The sequence below is a fragment of the Dasypus novemcinctus genome, chromosome 8 (genome assembly GCF_030445035.2).
Source record: "Dasypus novemcinctus isolate mDasNov1 chromosome 8, mDasNov1.1.hap2, whole genome shotgun sequence".
Lineage (NCBI taxonomy): Eukaryota > Metazoa > Chordata > Mammalia > Cingulata > Dasypodidae > Dasypus > Dasypus novemcinctus.
The window spans coordinates 98,724,325-98,749,307 of record NC_080680.1 but is presented as its reverse complement, the minus strand read 5'-3'; the positions used below and the strand labels follow the sequence as shown (position 1 = coordinate 98,749,307).

The 24,983-nt window shown below is 37.6% G+C and overlaps 1 protein-coding gene across 3 annotated transcripts in view; it reads right to left on the bottom strand.

Moving 5' to 3' along the window:
• Positions 1–24,983, bottom strand: part of C5 (complement C5) — a 99,541-nt gene that overhangs the window by 48,169 nt on the left and 26,389 nt on the right. For all 3 annotated transcript variants that reach the window (XM_058302465.1, XM_058302466.1, XM_058302467.1), the window contains exons 10-18: positions 22,609–22,724; positions 21,025–21,210; positions 19,568–19,771; positions 17,080–17,289; positions 16,802–16,951; positions 15,271–15,400; positions 13,543–13,605; positions 11,817–12,014; positions 163–253 (exon numbers count right to left, since the gene is read on the bottom strand). In XM_058302465.1, the coding sequence (XP_058158448.1) occupies positions 163–253; positions 11,817–12,014; positions 13,543–13,605; positions 15,271–15,400; positions 16,802–16,951; positions 17,080–17,289; positions 19,568–19,771; positions 21,025–21,210; positions 22,609–22,724 (1,348 nt within the window). The remainder of the gene's footprint in view (positions 1–162; positions 254–11,816; positions 12,015–13,542; positions 13,606–15,270; positions 15,401–16,801; positions 16,952–17,079; positions 17,290–19,567; positions 19,772–21,024; positions 21,211–22,608; positions 22,725–24,983) is intronic.

The window sequence follows — 24,983 nt, the reverse complement described above, 5'->3', positions numbered from 1 at the left end:
AAATGGACTAGTACCCTTTCTCACCAATAGCTAATTCTGCCCTGGACCAATTATAAGAGCAAAGTACATGCACTATTGGAAGATGGGTAGTTTTCACTTTTTAGGGCCATAATATTTGCATTTTTCCACATTTTTCAGAGGAATGTCAAAGAAATTTAATACCTTTGGGGAACATGATGAACTTCCCATAACCAGCTTTCTGGAAAATAGCTCCGAATTTCTGTCTTGGTTACTGGGAACAGGGTTTTTATCTCTGAAAAAAGAAAAACATATTTAATTATGGAAAAACAACATAAATTTTACTGATAAACAAATTTAAAAATATGACTGTTAATCTAAACTTAAATATTTTCTGAATGACCAGTAAATTGTTTGGTTTAGTGATACCAAAATAGAGCAAAAAAGGCCTTGGGATTTCTCCACTAATAGCATTGAAAAAGAAAAAAAGCATAAAGATATCTTTAGTGATCTGTCTCTTCAGTCATTAAATGTTTAGCGTTCTTGAGATTATACAAGCTACCGATCAGTGCATAAAGCTATTTGCATTTTATAATTGCAATTATTGTGTTTACATTATAAAAGGAGGTTTTGTAATTCTCTGCCTTAACTCAGAAATTTATTTGCATTTACTTTAATAAAAATGGACTAAACTTCTGCTTCTGTCCAATATGGACTAATAGAGATCAGATTTACCCTTCTGTTGTAAAAATCTAGGAAACCAGACACAACATGTGAAACAAAAATTTTTGGACATTAGCACATAAGCTGTACAGGACTGTGATCCCTGAGAGAAGGGAGGCAAGTTAAGTAATCCTAAAAAAGTTCCAGAGCACTGTCTAGAGGCAATTTATAAACTTTAGCGCAGGGAGGGGAACCAAGCAGAACTTGGTGATCTTGCAGAATTGAGGCAACAGAGACAAGAATTTTGGAAATCTTAGACATCTAAAATGAGGAGCAGAGCATCAGAGAGGAGGGAGTTACATAGACTGAGTTCCTGAGATCTGCAGAGGGAATCCGTTGAGTCTTTGGCTTAGTACTGATCTGCACCGACTTAAGTGGTAACCACCCACGGTGAGCAGAAGAACCACCAGAAAGAAGTAGGCCCAGCAATTCACAGAGAACACACATGGTTGGGAATAGTTCCTATTCTTATGAACCAAACAGGAAAGTTCTCGAAATACAAGGGGCATTTGGGGAGACTCCTCAGAATGGTATTGCCTTAGTGGTAGGGATAAATAAGCTCTAAATCTAACATATAAAGATATTATAAGAAAGCCTAGAAATAAGACTCTAAATAATTCAACTAGTATCAAGTAACTTAATGGTGCTCTAGGACAGAATCCAATACTGTTTAAAGAAAACAATAAAATGCAGCAACTAGCAACACAATATTCATAATAGCCAGGAACCAAGCAGAAAGTATGTTCTCTGATTGCAATGGAATTAAACTAGAAATTGATAAAATATCTGGAAAATCTCTGTTTGGAAGTTTGAAAATATGCTTAAAAATAACCCATGGGTTAAGGAAGAAATCACAAGGGAAAATAGAGGACATTTTGAACAGAATAAAAATGAAAACACAACATACCAAAGTTGTGTACTACAGCTAATGTAGTGCTTTTGTAGCATTAAATACTTATGTTAGAAAAGAAGAAACACCTCAAATAGACGTTCTAAGTTTCCACATTAAGAAATCAGAGATAGGAGAGCAAATTAAGCTCAAAATTAGTAGAAGAAAGGAAATAATAAAGTTAGGAACAAAAGTCAATCAAAGAGGAAAGCCAGCAAGATGGCGGTGGAGTAAGGAGCTCCTAGAGTCACCTCCGGCTACAGGGCAGTTAGCAAACACCCAGAGCTCTCTGAAGCTACCTGAAGGAACTGTCTGGGGGCTCCAGAAGACCAGAAGAGCATCCTGCAACATCCTTGAAGGAGTGGAAGAAGGAGACTGCCCATCTGCAGAGTGGAAGAAGGAGACTGCCCATCTGTAGAGTGCTCCATGCCCCAGAGGCTGGTGCCCATCCTCCACCGGAGGCACAAGCCACCTCAGGAGCTGTTCCATGGCTGGAATTGAAAGCTCCACTTCCCCAAAATGGGGGAGGAAGAGACAGTTGGGCACCAATTCCAGCTACTGATGAGTAAATTCAGTGGGCTATAGTATAATCCTGAGAGCAGCTAAAGTTTGAGCCTGGCCCAGTCAGAAAGAGGCCAGGAGCCATCATCTTAACTTCATGTCCTGGCATGAGGGGAAACAGGGCAGACTGAAAACCATGGTGCTTGTGGGGACCGGCTTCTTTCCATCCAGATAATATTGCAGCTCTAGCCTAGGCCCCAGTGCCACCTCTGACAGGGAAGAAGCTGCTGGGACCTGCACCAGCCTCTCCGGGAAATTACTGGCCAAGCTGCAGAGGCTGGTGATTATTCTACTCTGGTGGCACGAGCCGTCCTAGGAGCTATTCTGTAGCTGGAATTGGGAGCTCCATTTCCCAGAAACAGGGGAGGAGGAAACAATTGGGTGCCAATTTTGGCTACTGATTGGAAGAGTTGGATGCCTAAGATATAACCCTGGGAAAAGCTGGGATATGAACCAGTCCAAGTCAGAAAGAGGCCAGTAGCCGCCATTTTGACTCTGTCTCCAGCCTGAGAGGAAGCCAGGCTGACTGAAACTCTCAGTGCAAGGAAGGAACCAGTTTCTTTCACACAGATTGGTCTGCAGCCCTAGCCTAGGCTTCAGCCCCACCTCTGGCAGGGAGGAGGCTGAGAATTGCACCAGCCTATACAAGTAACTGCAGGTAACTTTGGCTAGCATAGACTGAAAATCAGAAGTCTAGCAGGGCAACTGCAGTCATCTTGGACCTGTACTGCATAGATTGCTGCCCACACCTACAGCTCCATCCCAGCCCCAGGCAGGGGAGAAAGGGATGTGAAGCTTCATCAGTCTCTCTGGGCAACTACAGTCTAGGCCTACACTTGGATTATTTCACACAGCTGAGATTCTGTCCCTACCCCTGGCAAAGGAGAAAGTTGGAAGAAGCTTCATTGGTCCCTGGTGCAATGGGGGCAGCTTGAGCCTCCACAGCTTAGAGCACCACCTACATTCTTGGCTCCTACTGCATAATCAGCAAGGGAGAAAGGATAAGAAGCCCTAAACTACAGAGAAAAACTGCACCCAGAAAAAATCTCTAGTAAGCCAGATGTGAAGACACCAACAAAAAATTATAATCCAGACCAGATACAGGAAGCTATGGTCCAGTTAAAGGAATAAGCTAAGCCTCCAGATGTTTAAAGGAGTTGAGGCAACTAATCAGAGATGTTCAAACAAATCTCTTTAAAAAATTCAATGAGATGGCTAAAGAGATTAAGGGTATTAAGAAGACATTGGGGGAAGCGGACTTGGCCCAGTGGTTAGGACGTCTGTGTACCACATGGGAGGTCTGCAGTTCAAACCCCGGACCTCCTTGACCTGTATGGAGCTGGCCCATGCGCAGTGCTGATGTGCGCAAGGAGTGCCGTGCCACGCAGGGGTGTTCCCCGCGTAGGGGAGCCCTACGCTCAAGGAGTGCACCCCATAAGGAGAGCTGCCAGTGTGAAAGAAAGTGCAGCCTGCCTAAGAATGGCACTGCCCACATGGAGAGCTGACACAAGATGACACAACAAAAAGAAAACACAGATTCCCATGCCGCTGACAACAACAGAAGCGGACAAAGAAGACGACGCAGCAAATAGACACAGAGAACAGACAACCAGGGTGGGGGGAAGGGAAGAGAAATAAATAAATAAATAAATAAATAAAAAGAAGACATTGGACGAGCACAAAGAAGGATTTGAAAGCATACATAAAAAAATAGATATTATGGGAATGAAAAGTACAATAATTGAAATTTAAAAAACATTGGAATCAAATGATAGCAGATTTGAGGAGGCAGAAGAAAGGATTGGTGAGCTTGAAGAAATGGCCTCTAAAAGTGAACATACAAAAGAACAGATGAAGAAAAGAATGGAAAAAATTGAACAAGGTCTTAGGGAACTAAATGACAGCAAAAGGCATGCAAACATATGTGTCATAGGTGTCCCAGAAGGAGAAGAGAAGGGAAAAGGGGCAGAAGAAATATTTGAAGAAATAATGGTAGAAAATTTCCCAAGTCTATTGAAGGATATAGATGTCCCTGTCCAAGAAACACAATGTACTCCCATTCAAAAAAAATCCAAATAGACCAACTCCGAAACACATACTCATCAGAATGTCAAATGCCAAAGACAAAAAGAGAATTCTGAGAGCTGCAAGAGAAAAGCAATGCATAACATATAAGGGATATCCAATTAGATTAAGTGCTGATTTCTCACCAGAAACCATGGAGGCAAGAGACAGTGGTCTGGTATATTTAAGATACTACAAAAGAAAAATTTCCAGCCAAGACTCTTATACCCAGCAAGACTATCTTTAAAAAATGAGGGTGAGATTAGAATATTCACAGATAAACAGAAACTGAGAGAATTTCTAAGCAAGAGACCAGATTTTCAGGAAATACTAAAGTGTGTGCTAGAGCCTGAAAAGAAAAGACAGGAGAGAGGGGCCTGGAAGAGACTCTAGAAATGAAGATTGTATCAATAAAAATAGTTAAAAGTGTCAAAAGAGTGGTGAAAATAAAATATGACAGATAAAACTCAAATAGTTAGGAATAAACTTAAACAATGATGTAAAGCACTTGTATTCAGAAAACTGCAACTCAATGTTAAATCAAAAAAGCCCTAAATAACTGGAAGAAAATTCCATGCTCATGCACTGGAAGACTAAATATCATTAAGATGTCAATTCTACTCAAATGGACATACAGATTCAATGCAATCCTGATAAAAATTCCACCAGCACTTAAAGAAAAATAGAAAACATGATTATCAAATTAATTTGGAAGGATCAGGGGTCTTGAATAGCCAGAAACACCTTTAAAAGGAAAAGCAAACTCTCACCTCGAGACTTTAAATCATAATACCTAGCTATAGTGGTAAAAACAGCATGGTACTGGCCTAAAGATAGACACATAGACCAATGGAACCAACCTGATGATTCAGAAACAGACCCTCACATGTATGGTCAAGCGATTTTTGACTAGCCTGTCAAACCCACACAGCTCATGCAGAACAGCCAATTCAACAAAAGAACTGGATATCCATAGCCGAAAGAAGGAAAGAGGACCCCTATCTCATACCTCATCCAAAAATTAACTCAAAATGGATCAAAAACCTAAAAATAAAAGCAAGGACTAAAGTTTCTAGAAGAAATTGTAGGAAAATATCTTCAAGACCTGATGGTAGGTGATGGATTCTTAAAGGAGATCAGAGGAGGATTGAGATGGACTACTGATATTTAATGTATCTAGAAGTTTTAATTAGTAAAAGTGTGGAATTGTATAGAGTGGATGGTAACAAATAGTGATTAACAGCTCTTTTATAAATGGGAATGTGGCTTAAAATGGTAGTCTAGGTATGTAAATGCCAATTGACACAATAGCACAGTAAACCAAGAGGAGGATGAACATTGTTGCTGATGGTACAGATGCAAGAGTGTCTTTTGTGAGTTAGAGCAAATGTACATCATTACTGCAGGGTGGGGGGAATGTGGAGAAGCATGGGAAAACTACAACTGGAGTGACCTATGGATTGTGATTAGCAGTAATAATGTAATATCCTTGCTACGATGTAAAAGATATACTGTGTTGATAATGGGGCAGTATGGAAAATGTGAGCCAAATGTACACTATGGACATGATAACAATCAGATGATATTATCTTATCTGTAACAAATGTTCCACCATAGTATGGTGTGTTGTTAGAGGGGTGTTGTTGGGAATTCTACAAATGTGCATGATTGTTTTGTGGGTTTCCAACTTCTGTCATAAAAAATATATTTAAAAAATAATAATAGGGTGGGTTGGGGGAAAAATAAACCAAATGTAAGATAAGGAATATAATTAGTAGTAATATTTTGACAATATTCTTTCATAATTTGTAACAAATGTCTCATGATAATGCAAGGTGTTGGTGGAGGGTTGATGTATGATGTTATGCATGTTTGCTTTGTAAGTTCACAACTTTTACTATTCACTTATTGTTTATATATGTTCACGTATCATATGAACAAAAGGTATATAGATTGGAAAGGAAGAGATAAAACTGCTTTTTTTTCATAGATGACATGATTGACTACTTAGAAAATCTTAAGGATTCTACAAAAAAGCTGCCTGAACAGGACTCTAGATCAATATACCAAAATTCATTGCATTCTATGAACAACTGAACAACAGAAAACTGAAACTTAAAAATTCCATCTATTGCAACATAAAAAATGAAATATTTAAGGATTAATTTAATAAAATATGTGAAAGACCTGTACACCAACACCATAAAACACAGTGGAGGAGTTACCATTTCATGGGTCAGACAATTCAATATTGTTAAAAGGGCAATTCTCTCCAAATTTATCTACAAATTCAACATTAATCCTGAGCAAACTTACAGCAGACTTTTTCATAAAATTGTAAGATGATTAAAAAAATTATAGGAATTTCAAAATATCTAGAATAACAACAACAATTTTGGAAAAGTGCAAAGTTTGATGACTAATATTGTCTGATTTCAACACTTATTGTAAATCTACAATAGTCAAGTCAATGTTAGACTGACGTAAGGATAAATATATAGAGTGATGTCACGGAACAGAATGCAGAACAGTCTCATACTTATTATTATTATTTTTTGAGTTAGGCCAGTAATTTATTCAGGTAGGGAGGGAAGAGAAATGGGAGAAAATAACAGAGAAGGGGTCCCATGTAGAAAAGAAGGGGCTGAAAAGTGATAAAGAGGGCTGACATACAGGCTACAATTCCCCATTATAGGTTATAAATGCCCAGGTGTTACTTGTGTGGTGGTCCAAGCGGGGGAGAAGCAGCTGGAGCCCAGGTCCAGAGGCAAGAGAGCATAAGAGAGTCATACTTATTTTTTATAATGGTACCAAGGTAATTCAAATGGGGGAGAGAATAGTCTTTTCTACAAATGATGTGGGGGTAATTGGATATCACTGAACCTTGACCTTTGTCTCTTACCATTCCCCAAAATTAACTGGAATGTAAGCGCTAAAACCATAGAACTTGTAGAAAGAGTTCAACAACTTATGGCCCATGGCCAAACCCAGCCTACTGTTCCACTGCCTGTTTTTGTAGATAAAGTTGTATTGGAACAAAATCATGCCCACCTGTTTATGTATTGTCTATGTTTCCTTTCATCCTACTAGTTGTGACAGAGACCATGTGATCTACAAAGCCTAAAATACTGACTACCTTACCCTTTACAAAAAAGGTGTGCTGAGCTCTATTCTAGAAGACCTGGGAGAAATCTTTGTGACCTTGGGTTAGGCAAAGATTTTTTAGATAGGACACAAAAAGCATGAACAGAAAAGAAAAATTGATGACTTGGATTATCCTAAAATTATAAACTTTTGTTCTTCAAACGATATTAAGAAAAATAAAAAGGCAAGTTCCGGACTAGGAGAAAATAGCTACAAAACACATAGTTGATAAAATATTTGTATTCAGGATATATAAAGACCTCTTGCAACTCAATGATAAGATGACAAACAACTCAATAAACAATGGGCCAAATAATTGACCAGACACATCAGAAAAGAAGATATACTAATGAACAGTAGATTTATTTGTCTATCCTTTTGAGAATACCACACTATCTTGATTACTGTAGCTTTATAGTAAGTCTTGAAGTTAGGTAGTATAAGTCCTCTGACCTTGTTCTTCAATATTAGGTCAATTATTCTCAGTCTTTGCTCTTCTATATACTTTAGAATCAGTTTGCTGCTCTCCACAGCAAGATAAGTTGCTGGAATTTTTATGGGGATTATGTTGAATCTACAGACTAAGTTGGGAAAAAATTTCATCTTAGCAATATTGAGTCTTCCTATCCATGAACTTGAAATATCTCTCCATTTACTTAGATCTTTAATTTTTCATCAAAGTTTCATAATTTTCCTCATATAGATCTTGTATATATTTTGTTACATTTATAGCTAAGTATTTCATTTTTTATTGCTAATATAAATGGTATTGTTTTTAAATTTCAAATCATAATTGGCCATTGATGGTAGACATGAAATTAATTGACTTTTGTATATTAACCTTATATCTTGCAAATATTTTTACCCACTTTGTGGTTTGTCTTTTCATTTTCTTAGCATCTTTTACAGAACAGAAGTTTTTAACTTTAACAAAGTTCAAATTAACTTTTTTTTCTTTTGTGAACTGTGCTTTTAGGGTTGTGTCTAAGAAGTCATTGCCAAACCCAAGGTCAACTAGCTTTTCTCCTATATTATCTTACATTTTATAGTTTTGCATTTTACATTTAGATCAAAGAAACAGAAGGGAGTTCAGTAATAGACCCCACATAAGTACAGTCCACTGAACTTTGACAAAGGAGCAAAGGCAATTAAGTGGGGAAAAGGTAGTCTTCTCAACAAATGGTGATGGAACAACTGGATGCACACATGCTGGGGGAAAAAAAAAGAATCTACACTCAGAACTTATACCTTTCACAAAAATTTACTCAAAATAGAACTAAGTATGAAATGCAAAACTGGAAAATTTCCAGAAGATAAAATAGGAGAACAGCTATTTGACCTTGGGTTTGGCAATGACTTTCTAGCCACAACACCAAAAGCACAATCTATGTAAGAAAAATAATTGATAAGTTGAACTTCATTAAAATTAAAAACTTTTGTTCTATGAAAGATACTGTTAAGAGAATGAAAAGACAAGTCATAGACTGGGAGAAAATATTGTAAAACAGTTATCTGATAAAGGAGTTGCATCCAAAATACACAAAGAACATTTAAACTCAACAATGGAAAAAAAACTACCCAATTTAAAAAATGGGCAAACGATTTGAACTGACACCTCTCCCCAACAGACAGACATATAAAGAATAAGCTATGTAACGATGCTTAGCAAGATATGTTATTAGGGAATTGCAAATTAAAGCAATGAGATACCAGTATATACTTATTAGTACATCTAAAATCCAAAATATTGACAACACCAAATACTGGCAAGGACATGAGCCAGCAGGAATTTTCAATGCTCCTGAAAAATGGTACAGCCACTTTGGAAGATAGTTTGACAATTTCTTACAAAGTTAATCATAGGTTCATAATATGATTCAGCAATTGTATCCTAGCTATTTCCCTAGCTATATATATCTATGTAAAAACCTGCACAGGGATGCTTATGAAATTATTCATAATTTCCCCAGACTGGAAGCAATCAAGACATCCTTCAATAGGTGAATGGATAAACAAATTGTGATACATCCATACAATGGAATATTATTCAACATTAAAAATAAATGAGCTATTAAGCCTTGGAAACACATGGAAAAACTTCAAATGCATATTGCTAAGTGAATGAAGCCAGTCTGAAAAGGCTACACTACTGTATGATCTCAGATACATGACATTTTGGAAAAGGAAAAATTACAGAGACAGTAAAAAGATAATTGGTTTCCAGGGGTATGAGAGGAGGGAGAGAGGGATGAATAGTGGAGCACAGGGCATTTTTAGGGCAGTGAAACTATTCTTTATGATATTGTAATAGTGGATACATGATATTATGTGTTTGTCAAGAGTGAACTCTCTTACCACCCGAAAGCCTCCTTGTGACTCAAATGTGGCCACTCTGTAAGCCAAACTCAGCATATAAATGCACTACCTCCCCCTCTGCCCCTCTGGCATGGGACATGACTTGCTGGGATGATCCTCCATGGCATGGAGGGATTATCACCAAGCTCCAGCTAGCAATGCATCTGGAAAAAGACCTTGATCAAAAGGGGAAAATGGTAAATATAACTGCGTTTTTATGGCTAAGAGATTTCAAAGTGAGTTGGAAAGTCATTCCAAAGGTTATGCTTATGCACATCTCAGCAGGATCTCATTGACTGCCACGGTAAGCAGTGCATCCAACGGTGGGGCTCCTGAGGGCTGTAAAGACATATAGACACTATAGGCAGGGCAGACAGTCTCAAGAATTTGGCATCCTGTCAGTGAGTCTTTGGAATATATGCTCCCCAATGTAACAGAGTTAGATTCATTTGTAATTTCCCTACACATGCCTCTTCTTTCCCTTTTATTTGAACCTATAATTAGCACTATGTTTATTAAATATATGTCCTGGAGACTTAAGTCTTTGGTTTATTCATATGCTGGTTGAGCCCTGAATCTCAGCAGAGTTACAACACCTACTTTCCAGTTCATTGAATTTGCGCCAGGACAACTAACAAAAGGATGATAATGGACAATGCCCATGCCAAAAACCAGAAAGTATCTACAACTGCAAGCAAGATAGTTTCATCCATCAACCCCATGGGATCTAAGCCCCCTCTCACTTGGAAACAGAATGGGCATCACCACCCCCAAATCCTCAAGATTGAGGAGTGACCAAATATGAAGGTGGGGATGGAACTATGGACTAAAGTAGACTTATTATTCTAGTAATGGAAGAACCTGTAACACTGATACAAAGATACTGGACACCAGAGGTTCTGAGGGGACGGAGAGGGAAGATTATGTGTAACATGGGGCATTTTGGGAATATTGGAATTTTTCTGCATGACATTGCAGTGGTGAAGATAGGCCATTATACATTTTGTCAAAACCTCTAAAATTGTGCAGTACATAGTGTAAATTATAGTCCATTAGTCCATGATTAGTAGCAAGGCTTCAACATGTGTTCATCAATTTTAACAAATGAACCACAGTAATGAAAGATGTTGTTAATGGAGGAAAGTGTAGGAAGGGGAAGGGATGAGGTATATTGGTATTCCCTATATTTTTAATGTAACATTTATGCAATCTAAATCTTCTTTAAAAATAAAAAAGAAAATTACTATACTATACTACACTGTAACCAAAAAAGGAGTGAATTCTAATGTAAACTATGGACTTCAGGTAGTAAGAATGTATTGATATTAATTCATTAATTATAACAAATGTACCACACTATTGCAAGATGCACATACATGATGGGGGGGCTGTATATATGGGAATTCTCTGTACCATCTGCTCGATCTTTCTGTAAATCTAAAACTTCTCTTAAAAATAGCCTATTAAGTTATGAAAGCTATGTTTGTAGAAATATATCCACTGAGAAGGATGAGGTTTAAAATACACTGTTAAATAAAACAAGCAGATTAATAAATAGGAGCTGTCATTCTGGTTTTATTTCATTTTGTTAAAGACTATATCTATGAAAGGGAAGCCCTAAAAGTTCTGAAACCATAATAATAAGAGTTCTATAAATTCTGAAAACATATGTTGTGGTTGAAACAGAATTAAGATTTCAATTTTTATTTAAGTACACTTAACCTAATGCTAGATTTACAAATCTTATGCTCCATTTAGTCAGTGTAACTATAAATGGATCTTTTGTATGATAGTATATCATAGAATCATAGAATTTTAGGACTCAAAATCATATTGCTCATCATCTGGTCCAAGCTTCTTGCCTGATAAATGAAGAGACTGAGGCCTAAAGCCTCATTCAAGTTTATAGAAAGAGTTTGCGCTAAAGCTTGTCCTGGGTTTTGACTCTGTATTAGTGTACATTGTTCTTTAATTCCCAGACATAAGTGTTTTTTATGGGCATTTACAAATTACCTTTTCTACTTTCAATTTTAAATAGAACATGAAAACTGCCTTTCTTAGCTGCATAATGTACAAAGTTCCCCATAGTGGACAGGATGCTGATAGAAAATAACAAACTTACGTAGCCTTCCCAATTGCATATTTTTAACAGAGTCTTCATCACGGAGCTGTTTTGCGATGTTACAACATTCCTTGAAAATTGTAATGCATTTGGGGCCGATGGTAATCCGTTCCGCTCGCTGCTCACAGCTTTCATCATCGTTACGACTGGCTCCATCGTAACAACATTTCCTCAGTATAAAATGTTTGTATTTAGCCGCTGAAATAATACAAGTGCCCTTGATCATGCATAGGGTTAGAAGGGATCTTAAAGGGTACATAGTTACTTCTGACACATGATTCCCCTACCCACAATAGCCATGTCTAGTTGGTTGACCAACCTCCCCGTGGAGCTACCCTAGGAATGGGGAGAATGTGATTTCACTAGGAAATCCATCCCATTTCACATTAAATGGCTAAAGGACTTCCTGCAACTAAACCAAATACTAACTCTTGAAACCTGCACTGTTGGTTCAGCACTCTTTGAGTAGAATCAGTTAAATATTTGAAAACCTTCAAATATTTGAAGATGGCTGACATTCCTATACAAATATTTCCTACTTCAAGCTAAATATTCTATTTTCTCAAACATCTCTTATGTGATGTAGTTTGTGGTATCAGCCTTTATTGTATGTGCTAAGATTAATCAATTATCATGTCGTTACAACTTAGTGTGAAGGTTGGAATTAAAATAACTCAAATGTAAATAGAAGAAATTACTACCTTACTTTGAATATGATTATTAGTTGAACTCATGCCTCTGACTCCCAGTTCAGTGTTCTTTCTACTGTAACTTTGGTAATTATCATATTTAAATATCTATTTAAAAATAATTCCCATTAAATTTATCTCCAAACACTAATCCAAAATGCTTTTAACTGCTTATATATGACATAGAAGAAATAGATTCTAGTAAATGAAGATTATGGTTAGTAATATAAATACAGTAATGTTCTTCTACTATAAGGTGTTAAGAATATGGTGATACATGGGGAAAATATAACTAATATAACTTATAGACTATAGTTAACAACAATATTGTAATATTTTTATAGCAAAAACAGAGAAGGTATGTATTAACACTAAAGGTAAAAAAAAAGAATATGAGATTTGGTTTTGTGAGATTATTAAGCATTTTTTTCTCTTCATTTTCTTCATTAACAAGGAGACTTTGATTATGTTATTTAACTAATCTGTGTTCATCTATGTATCTTTCTGAACACTGGAGGAACAATTTAGTTTGTTTTGGGGATTAGATGAGATAAAGTGCCTGGAGAGAACTTTTTTGGAATAATGCTTCCATAACTTGTTGAGCTGCCTTTTATCTGTTATTTTATTTTTTGAATTTGAAATAAAGTTTAAATAAAAAAAGAAGAAATAGATTTCTAGGTATATCTCAAAGTTAATCAAATCATGGATTTTGTTGGACTAAAATGGAAGTATATGATTTTAACTGCCAGATGAAGTTTGTAGAGGAGAGATATTTGAAACAAGTAAAAGGTAATCTTCCAGATTTTAGAGATAGAAATAATAAAGAATTATTTTCCTCAGATTAAAGCTATGACAGATGAACTTCTCGATTTCTTTGGGTTAACCTTTCTGAGGAAGGTGAGCTAGACATCTGTACATATCTTCCTTTTCACCCACTCTGTTGAATTAAGGAAAATCATCTAATGTTTAACTTTCTCCCCAGCTCCTGAATGATATGATCATAACCTTTTTACAATCACACGCAACTTTTTCAGTACCTTCTTCCTCTATTTTCTGTTTCAGCATTCTTCTTGGCCTGAGAACTTCTTTACAAGTTTTATCTGTTACACACACACACACAAAGATAAAGACCAAGAAGAAGGGGGGAGAAAAGGGTTAAAAAGGGAAGAGAAAAATATAAAAATAAATTCACAAAACTAAGTATTTAAAATACTTAATGTTACTCATGCAACAAATATCGAGAGCCAACTTTGGCTAGGCGTCACACACTACACATTTGGGAATGACTTGTTAGACCTGAGTGGAGCTTGTGAGCTCAAGCCATCTAGCTTGACTCATTCATTTGGCTTTGAAGCCTATAATCTCTCTGACCCACCAAGTCCAGAGAAATTCATAAGCATTCAGAGTGAGCAAAGGTTTTGTTGGATATGCTATTTTTATGATTTGCTCTTTGTGACATATTATTATAAATATAAATATAAATATGGACATCATAAAACCAAATATATTAATATGATATGTTCTAGATTTTAAGTAAACTTTGCCTATTGTATTTAAGTCTACTAGATGTATAATGTGTGTGTATATGTGTACCTGATAGTGCAGGAGAGATAGAAGTCTGAATATGGAATCATGCTATTGTCACTCGGATTATTTCTAAACTGAGCCTTTTTCTAAAGAGGAAAACAAACCTATGACTGCACTCTGAAAAAAGCATCCCAGATTGTTCTCAGCCAACTTGTCTCTTATCAAGATAAGAAAGATCCCTTCACTTGGCCATCCCACATGGAACTCTGATGATTCAACAGCTCACTTACAACTGCCAGTTTCTCTTTTCATGTGTTCCACATTAAATAATACACTATAGAAAACTGACAAGTCTGTATTTTTCCGTTATTGAACTGAGATTTGAACCATCATGCTAGACTCTTCTTTGAAAGGCCATAATTCTTTGTTCATTGTAAAATCCCAAGTTCCTTTGTGTTTAGACCAAATTAAAAAGGGTTTTATGCTCTTTGAAAAAAAACTAAATGTAATTGTGAACAACTTTAAAACAATAGAAAGAAGATGATTAAGATGTGGTCCCTGCTCTTAAAGAAATCACATAGTGCAGTGGGTGTGACATGCAAGTAAATAAGTGTAAGAATGTGCAATGATACACTACCATGTCACTTGTAAAAGGAAATAGTTCCTCCAATAACTTCCTAGGAAGGAGGGAATGATCAGTTCTTTCTGGGGAAGAGGCTTCGTAGAAGAGATGATTCTTACGCAATTTTTCCAAGCTACTAAAGGGGAAAGTCATCTCGATGTGTGAAGGCCAAAGGCATAAAATAGCATAGTACAGGGAAACGGACTTAGCGAAAAGACACAGAAAACAGACAACAGGGGGGAGGGGAGGGGAATTAAATAAATAAAAAATAAATAAATCTTAAAAAAAAAAAATAGCATAGTACAACCCAAGAACTACTGTTCTATATAGCTTGAACTTGAAGTGAGGTAGAGCAGGGTGAGAGATAAAGCTGGAAAGAGCCCAGGAGATCATGGAAGGCTTTGAGCACTACATCAAGAATTTGTACTTTCTCTTGAAGGCCAATGAAATGTTGTATACAGGAGAGTAACATAGTCCTGTCATTTTAAGACCAGTATAGAGAATGGTTTGGAGAAGGGCCAAAAATGGGGTCTAGGAGGCAAATTATCAAAGTAAATTTTAGTAATCAATTTTTTAAAATTAAAAAATGCATTTTTGTTAAACCTGAAGGTTTTACCATTTTCTTGGGAGTCGTCTGCATTTGTGTTGGTGAGGAAGGTGAGACCTGCCAGGTGGAAAACATCCGCATTATTGCGGCCACCACCTGCCCCACAGCCCAGGTCACTCTTCTCTAAAGCTTGGAACACCTGACCAGAGAGACAAAAGGCTGAGCTTATTCACATGTCAAGATAATTCCTCCTAGTTATTTCATGGTTATAACAAACCTGTGAAATATGCAGGTCACTCATTTATCAAAAGACCCACATCCCAATTTCCCAGTTTATCCCAACTTTATTCCTTTAGTTTGTTCTTTTGTATTTATAAATACATACCTACTCACAAATAAATCAAGAACTAAATCTTAAGCAAATAGCTTTGATGAGATTTTTAGAAACTGACCCACAGCATTTTATGCACAGAACGCATGCTGCAATCAGTCCAAAAAACAAAACAAAACATGACCTCTTGTTTGGGGAAGATCTAGGTTCTAAGTGGGTGAGACCTTGTTTTGGGGGCTTATTCCAATTTTAATTTTGACCCCTGAATGCTTTTTCTTTTTTTAATGTTTTTAACTTGACAGTTTCTCAGTTTCCTCTTTCTTGTCCAATAACTTCATATCTAGAAAATAGTAGCTGAGCATAGTGGAAATAAAAGGGAAGGTACAGGAATTAAACTACTTTCAAATTCTTTTGTCCCACAGACTTTAATGAGAGAGAGAGAGAAAAAAAAACCCAAAAAGCCCAGAGGTTGTCTTATTCAGTGTTCTCATCTTATTCAGTGTTCTCGGGTGCTGCTACTATAAAACCAATAATAAGAATAATTCCCAAGCTCTCTTAATTGATGGCACCTTTGCTCCAATGACGTAATTGCTGTCATGGCCATATGTTTTCAAGTCCTTAAATCTGCACTCTGAAAAACCAAAAAGGGTCAGCATGTGTTTTGGGGATTAACGTGGGGATGTCTTATCTCCCAAGTGTGGGAAAATAGCTTGGATTTGAATGTGGGAATCTGGCTTGAAGTTGAAACGTTTCCATAACGCAGATAACAAGTGTGGGCTTAGGAACACCGGCTTTGACTAGACGGAAAGCTGTCTGGTCAGGACGAAAACTGTTTGCATGTGGAGACGTTTGAACTTTGTTATAGCCTGCTCTCTAGCATTGCCAGTGCTACAGCTTTAATAACAAGCAGCCTTGAAAGGACACATAGATAACTACTGCTTTGTAATTTCTAATAAATACGATGTGGAAACTAGGGTTGAGGCTCTCAGTTCCAGAAGCTGGTGAGTCCCCTGATCGCATCTTTAATTTCTCTCTTGTGTCTTTCTTTCTGTCCTTTTATTTCCTCAGTTCTGTGTCACCTTCCCTTTGTGCAAACCTATTGCTGAGCTGGTCTCAGCATCCAAGAAGTACTGTTTTGAGAAGATCATAGGAAAATAGGCCTAGTCTTCTCTTACTTCTTCCCCCACAACCTATCTGGTGGCCAGACTTTGCAAAGTATCGCACTGAACCATACCATGCGCCAGTAACCCCAGCATTGCACTACTTAACTCTTTCCATGGGCCTTTTGGTTGTTCTCTGGATGCCGTATATAGCACTGTCCACTGCTGTTAAAGCTACCCACGAATTAGACTCGGTTGCCACATTAAGAGATATAGGTTGGCCTGGAGAGTATGTATTTTTGATTGGTGATAGGTGAACCTAAAAGGTCATTTGAGAAAGAAAAGAAAAGGTCACTTGTATGAGACAAAAGTTTTCAGAGACAGCTGTGCTTATAGTGTTCATCATTCATAAAGACAAAACATTGTGATTTGTAGTTTGTAATTTACCTGGAGCTGGTTGCCACACTTTTCTTCAATATTTAACCAGACTGAGTCAGACACTAATTCTGCTGTTTGCTCTCCTGTGACGATGTAATATACCAGGAGACGCGCTGAAGGAACCATGTTCTGGGTCACTGGAATGTTTATACTTTGATAAGATAAATCTGAAAGTTTCTCCCTTGTACCAAAGTGTACGATTTTGCCCTTGGATAAAATCTGAAAACAAACAGTGAGAACAACAATAACTACAGGAAAAAGTCTGTGTTTCAGAATGGAGCTTGGAGCTGGGCAGAAAATGTTAAAGAAAAAGAGTTAACATTTATGGGCCTACTATGTGCTCAGGAACATTTATATTTATTTAACTTCTTTAAATCTCACAATAAACCTGTGAGACAAGACTATTACCCCCATTCTGCAGACGAAGAAACTGAAGCTCAAAAGCTGAGTTATAATAATCTTATTTCAAAATCACATAACTAAGAAATTAGAGAGACAAAATTCTGACTCGAATCTGTCTAAAAACATCACACTTCCACAAAACCCTCCTTTATTTCATTGATACAAAAACAAATGAGTAAGGGAAGTACATCTTATATGGGGATTCAGTTTTAAAGCCTGGGATTAGGTTTAAATTGGATGCTTAAGGTTAAAAAAGTCACAAATCACATGGAGCCAAAATGTCCTCAAAGATCTCTTCAAATGTCCTTACAGAGCTGGACTGCATACAGGGTTTTGGTATACTTTCCCTAATCTGTCATTGGACAATATTTTTCTATGGTTCTCATTTTTAAAAAAATTTCTTCTTCAAAAATGTTGAAAAGGCCATCATGACCTATTTGGGCTGACCATTGGAACAACTCATTCCATTTCTTTGGCCATTGTCAGGAAGCTTTTAACATTTTTTCCATATTCTCTCTCAAGTTTCACTTGAGAAACTTGACTGATCCATCTCTTTTTTAATACAAGTGATGCAATAGGGACATTGCTGAGCTGTAGAATTGGAACAGATATGATATGACTCAACCCTTAAGAGCAAGATTTGCTCCCTGCCTCTCTGTTATGCCCATGAAATGCATAATTTTGACTAGTCGTGTAATCTTTGGCCATGAAATAGAGCAGATCCAACACAACAGACTTGTCTAGGACTTGGCCATAAGAATTTAATCGGGTTTTCTCTGCAGAGTAGGCAGGTGCTCTCTCTTTGGTGAATGGAGTATCAGATCAGGAGTCAGAGGCCCTTGGTTCAAATCAAAATCTTCCACTTACGAGCTGAGTGAACCTGGCAAGTCTTTTAACTTCTCTATCCTCAGTTTCCTCATCTGTGAAATGGTCATGAAAATCATGCTCCGTATCAAAGGTTGTTGAAAAACTGATTATCAAATAAGGTTGTGTTCTTTTTTTTTGTCTTTATTCATTTTTTAAATATTACATTCAAAAAATATGCGGTCCCCATATACCTCCCACCCCCCTCACCTCACTACTGCCCCCATAGCAACATTCTCCTCCATCATCATAAGACATTCATTGCATTTGGTGAATACATCTCTGAGCATTGCTGCACCTCATGGTCAATGGTCCAAACCATAGCCCACACTCTCCCACGTTCCATCCAGTGGGCCATGGGAGGACCTACAATGTCCGGTAATTGTCCCTGCAGCACCATCCAAGACAACTCCAAGTCCCGAAAATGCCTCCACATCTCATCTCTTCCTCCCACTCCCCACACCCAGCAGCCACCATGGCCACTTTCTCCACACCAATGCCACATTTTCTTCGATTACTAATCACAATAGTTCATGAATAGAATATCAGTAAGTCCACTTTAAACCATATTCTATTCCTTCATCCTGTGGACCTTGGATTGGTTGTGTTCTTAAACATACTTTGTAAGGACAAATATTGTGTTATTTCACTTATATGAAATAATTAGAACTTGCAAATTCATAGAGTCAGAACCCAGAATACAGGTTACCAGGGACCAGGGTAGGGGTAGGAACTGGGAAGGAAATGCTTAATTGGTACCACATTTCTGTTTGAGGTGATGGAAAATTTTGATAATGGATGGTAGTGATGGTAGTACAACATTGGAATTGTATATCTGCTTGTGGTTAAAAAGAGAAAGTTCACTTTGTATATATGTTACCAGAATAAAAAATTTTAAAAACCATAGAACTATACAATACATACAGTAAACCTTAATGTAAACTAGGGACTATAGTTAAATGTATAATTATCATGATTATAATAACATTGTTTCATCATACAAAGGTAATGCAAAGTATTAGTAATAGGGAAAACTGTGCATATTAGGGGGAGTATCTGAGAACTCTGTACTTTGTACATGATTTTTTTGTAGACCTATCACTTCTCTAATAAAAAAAAAGTGCTTTGTAAACACAAGCAGAAGGGATCATTTTAACACTTCTATATAAGAAAAGGAAAATATTCCATGTAGGAGAACAGATACATGTCAATCTATCATTATTATACTTACCAAGTAATTATAGTGAGTTATTTTGTCAATATATGGACTTTTGGGGGTGACAATTACATTCAGGTGTTCTCCCACAAGCAAAGCGTTATAGTTTTCAGTCCAGTCAATATAAAGGTAACTTTGGCTGAGAGATGAATATGCTACTGCTTGGTATTCTTCGCTGGCCTGATATTCTTTTGGAAGATCTGGGTCATCCGTTTCAACCTGTAAAGGGAAATTTTCAAAAAGACACGTGGGTTGAAATATATTGTTTTCCATAAAACATATCTTATAAATGACTTTCTTTGCTTTAAAGATTGCTAAATTTCACAACACCTAAAGATAAAGAAAAGGAGAAAATTATTCCAATGTTTGTATAGCCGTTCTATGAAGTAATTCAACAAAGGCTCTAGACAAGGACGATGGGGTTAGGAGCTCCAGTGGGAAAGTCTGGTGAAATGAAGAGGGAAAGATGTTTCTGGAACACGTATCAGTCCCATTCCAGAAACGTCACAGCAGGTTGGAAACCTATTCCTCTGGGATGGGAAAGCAGGAGAGGAGAAAAATGGTGGGGAGGAAGCAGTGACTCTTTAGAACTGGGAAGGTGGGAGCTGGTGTGGTGAAAGAACTACGCATCAGTTTCACTGTGAAGGAGCAGCATAGAGGTGTGGAGACAAATTCGAGTTGGGGCAGAAAAGATACCACGGCCGCGATAGCCACCTTCAGACAGAGGGGTTAACAGCTCACACTCTGGGGTCACATGGGCATTGGTTTGCACCTCACTGCTGTCACTTAATTCTGAGTAAGTTGTTTAATTACAGGAAAGGTTAGAAGCCTCTGTTTCCTCAGCCTCAAAATGGCGAAAATAATACTCTCTAGTTCGTAGAGGCAATTAAATGAATATTAAATGCGTTCTGCTAAAGCTCTTAGCATTATGCCTAGCACTTAGAAAGTGTACAATAGATGGTAGCAAATGAAGGCATGCGGCGGTCATTGACATGTGCTATTAACATATTTTAATTGGAATTGGGAACTAATTACTTCCTGGGGAAGAGAAGTAAGCACTAAGGTAGAATGGTTCCTGCAGCTAGAAAAAGGGAGGCTTCAACATTTTACCCTTTGTGGTCCTGAAGAGAGACAAGTAGTGGGGGAAGGAAGCCAGGAGAGGATACTGCTACTGCTGCCACTTACTTCCACTGCTAACATCTGTTCTGAACCTTTCACATTCTAAAATAGTTTTATGTGATGAAACAAAGTAATTAATCCCCAAATTTAAAATTGATAGATCCCTTTTCCTCAAGGACCATTCAATGGATTAGCAGATTGCCTTCCATGTTCATTTTTGGGGGTTGCAAAATTGAAGAACGCTTCACTGGACTCGTGTAGAAAAGCGTGCACATCTGTTCTGCACACTAGCCAAAACACACAGACAGAAGTACACATGGTCCTAGAAAATACAACAGGAGGATTCAGCTCACGCGGAACTCCAGCGCTGTCACACCAGATGGGAGATTGACCACAAATGAAGCGACTCCATCTTTGGCATTTGTAACACTTTTCTTTGACTCCAAGTTGGATGTCTCTTGCTGTGCATCAACTGCGTTTGCACTCAGGGTTACTGGGACCCCTCCTGTCGTTTGGTCAAGAGAATCTTTAACCTGCACCTGTTTGTCAGAACAGTCCAAATCCATTTTGACACCTAGTCACTTCTTTTAAAGTGTAAACAATTCTGAAATAATTTCCCTTCCCCACCCAAGTACAAACCATTCATGTTTAATTCAGTAAAGAGAAGCATGTCCTTGGCTTATAGAAAAGTTTAATCCTATTTAGTTAAACCATTTTTGAATGAATTCCCCTGTATATGAATCAGACTCAGAATATAGATATAATTCTATTAAGTCCACCCAGGAGTGGATGTGATAAGGCTTCTTGTTACCTAACCTCTGTATTTCTTCAACTGGTTTAGTACTGGATAAAAGATAAGTACTGGGTAAAATGAAGCAATCACTTTTGGAAATGATTGTCTTAGATGCAAGAAACAATGAAAGCATTCCCTCAACCTCTACTTCTCTTGCCATACATATGGTCATATATAATTTCCACACAGATATATTTTATGATATTCTATTTTTATGTTGTACCAAAACATAGAAAATATATAAGTATTACATTCTACATAATAGTATTACATTTTACATGATATTTACATGTATGTGTGTGTTAAAGAAGCTACAGGCATATCCAAAGCTTGCTTTAGGCTTTGCAAATCTTTTTCTCATAGAAGCCAGTGACACAGAGTAAGTAAAAAGTAACAAATTTTAATTACACTAAAGTTGATTATTAAAAGCAACACATTTTCAAAGAAGAAAAAAAATAATAAGCTCTGCTCTAACTTTCTAACTTAAGGACAGGAAACAAAAATTTCCACTGAATATATAATAAAAAAAATCAAATGAATGTTTCAACTTCATACTATCAGCATTTAAAAAAGGAAAGGTGGAGGAAGGAAAGAAAAATTAAAGAGAAAGGAAGAAGCAAAAAAGCAGAGAAAGAGTTGGGGATAGAGAAATTCAAAATGGAAATCATGGAAAGCAATACAGAGAAACAAGAAAATAGAATGTATTCCATTTTTTTATACGCAAAAAGAATACAGAGACAGAGAGAAAAGACAGAAATACACGCTGAGAGATACACAAGAAGAAAAAAAATGGTGAGAGAAAAGTGTCTGTTTTTAAGGAATAATATCTTCTATAAGGCTTTTGAAAGAACTTGCCACAAAACGATTTTAAATGTTAGTATTTTTAAACTATAATGAGGCTTTATTTTTATATGTTTTAATGCAATGATTATTTAGGGCTTGCCTAATGAAACCTATCTTAGTAAATACTGGCAGTTGCACTATGTTGAAATCACTGTTGGCCACTGTTTTCCCATCCCGATTGTATCCACAGGAGGAGCAGGTTTTGTAGTGAGTCTCTGCAGTGATTTGCCTGCCCAGCACCCATGGTTTCTGCAAACAGAAATACAAAATTATATTCAATCGGGTTTTTTTTCTCTCCTACCTTGATGGAATATGGAATCCCAGGCTTCAAGAAAAGAGGAGTAGCAACCAAATTCAGTTTGTAAGGAGAGAGGACATATTCGATGCCAGGTATTTCTGCCTCTTCAGAAAATCCACCTAAGGAAAGATAAAGCATCTTGTTCACTTTTTTTTAGGAGTGTACTAATTGGATGAGTTTCTATTTTGTCTCTATATATCTCCATAGACTTATTCATTCACATCCTCCGTTTTTTCATTCCTTCACTCTTTCATGCACCAATAATAAGTAGAACAGGGTTCTCGGGTCAGAGGAGCCATGCAGAGGAGAGTTTAGGACTCAGTCTTGTGGACGGGCTCATACGTGGTGATGTCCCTCGTGGGAGAAGAGCTAAAGGACTGGACTGAGAAGGGAGACCACTTTTCATCAGTGGCCGTCGTTTCAGTTGAATATGTACAAGGGAAGAGGGACAGGGTGGGCCAGAGACTGAGCCTTGCAGGGCATTCACCCTTAGAGAACAAGGATATAAAGAAGAACGTAGAAGGAAAGAAAAAGAGAGCTGGATGTAGCGAGAACCTGAGGCTACGCAGGCAAGAGCACAACAGTGTAGCTCTCCAGCTAAAAATTAAACCCAAAGTAGTAAGAACAACACTCTGAACTCCAGTATCTCCAACTCCTTCCCAATATTATATTCCTAATATTCCCCAATACATATCCTATACTTCAGCCAAACTAGATCGATTCTTTTATTCTCAAAGTTCAAGCTTCACTTTCTTTTTTAAAAATTTTTTTAAATTTCTCTCCCCTTCCCTGCCCCCCCCCCAGTTGTCTGCTTTCTGTGTCCATTCGCCGTGTGTTCCTCTGTGTCCGCCTGTATTCTTGTCAGTGGTACTGGGAATCTGTGTCTCTTTTTGTTGTGTCATCTCGTTGAGTCAGCTCTCCGTGTGTGCAGTGCCATTCCTGGGCAGGCTGCACTTTTTTCACACAGGGTGGCTCTCCTTACAGGGTGCACTCCTTGCATGCGGGGCTCCTTTATGTAGGGGACACCCCTGTGTGGCATGGCACTCCTGGCGTGCATCAGCACTGCACGTGGGCCAGCTTCACAAGGGTCAGGAGGCCCTGGGCCTATCTGTTGAGCCAAATCTGCTTCTCTCAAGCTTTGCTTCCTAGCCTTTGTATGTTCCCCTATGGAGGGGGCCTCTCGTCAAAACCCACCTTATCAAACTTCCTCTTCTTCAAGATACCTTTCTTGGTTGCTTGATAATCATCTGGGAGCCACTCCTCCTTCTGAAGGTCAAAAGCATTCAGTGCTTTGCTTAGAGAACATATGAATTCTTTCTCCTAACAGAGTTCTTTGTTTACTTATCTAATGCCTGGTGCTAGCCTGTAAGTCACTTGAGAGCTGGGACTATACATTGTTCACCTTTGTAAATCTGCATGCTTAGCAACATTCTTTGCATATATATTGCTTAAGCTGAATTTATTTGAAATAAGTTGAGGAAAAAAAGCAGAAGTAAGAAAATGACATTTGACATGATTAGAATTACGTTAAGGGATGGGGAGGGGACTAGGTATTTGGGAAGCCTCTATATTTTTAATGTATACTTTATGTAATCTAAAGTTTATTTGAAAATAAAAAAATTAACTAAAAAAAAAAAAAAAGCAATAGCCACCACCACACCAGGGAGCCAAGAGTTCCTACAACTGCAAGCAGGAGAATTGCATCCATCATCCAAGTGGAATCTAAGCACCCTCTTGATATAGAGGTGGAGTGGACACAACCATCCCGGGGTCCACAGGATGGAGGAATAGAGTATGGACTAGAGTGGACTTACTGATATTGTACTATGGAACTATTGTGATTAGTAATGGAAGAAATTGCAGCATTGATGTGGAGAAAGTGGCCATGGTAGCTGCTGAGGGTAGGGAGAGGGAAGAAGAGATATGATACGTGGGCATTTTCAGGACTTGGAGTTGTCCTGGGTGGTACTGCAGGGACAGATACTGGACATTTATGTCCTGCCATGGCCCACTGGGTGGACTGGGGAAGAGTATAAACTACAGTGTAAACCATTACTCATGTGGTGCAGCTGTGCTCCAAAGTGTATTCACCAAATGCAATGCATGTCCCATGATGATGAAAGAGGTCGTTGATGTGGGAGGAGTGGGGTGAGGGGGGTGGGGGGTATATGGGGGCCTCATATATTTTTTTTAATGTAACATTAAAAAAATAATAAAGTTAAATAACTTACAAAAAAAAAAGAAAAGCAATAACCAGGGCAAGGAGGATAAAGTCACCGTCATTCACCAACATTCATTGAGCATCTGATACATACATGGTGCTCAGTAACTGGATAATTACCTCAGTTCTTCATTCTGCTTTCCACAGAATCACAAAA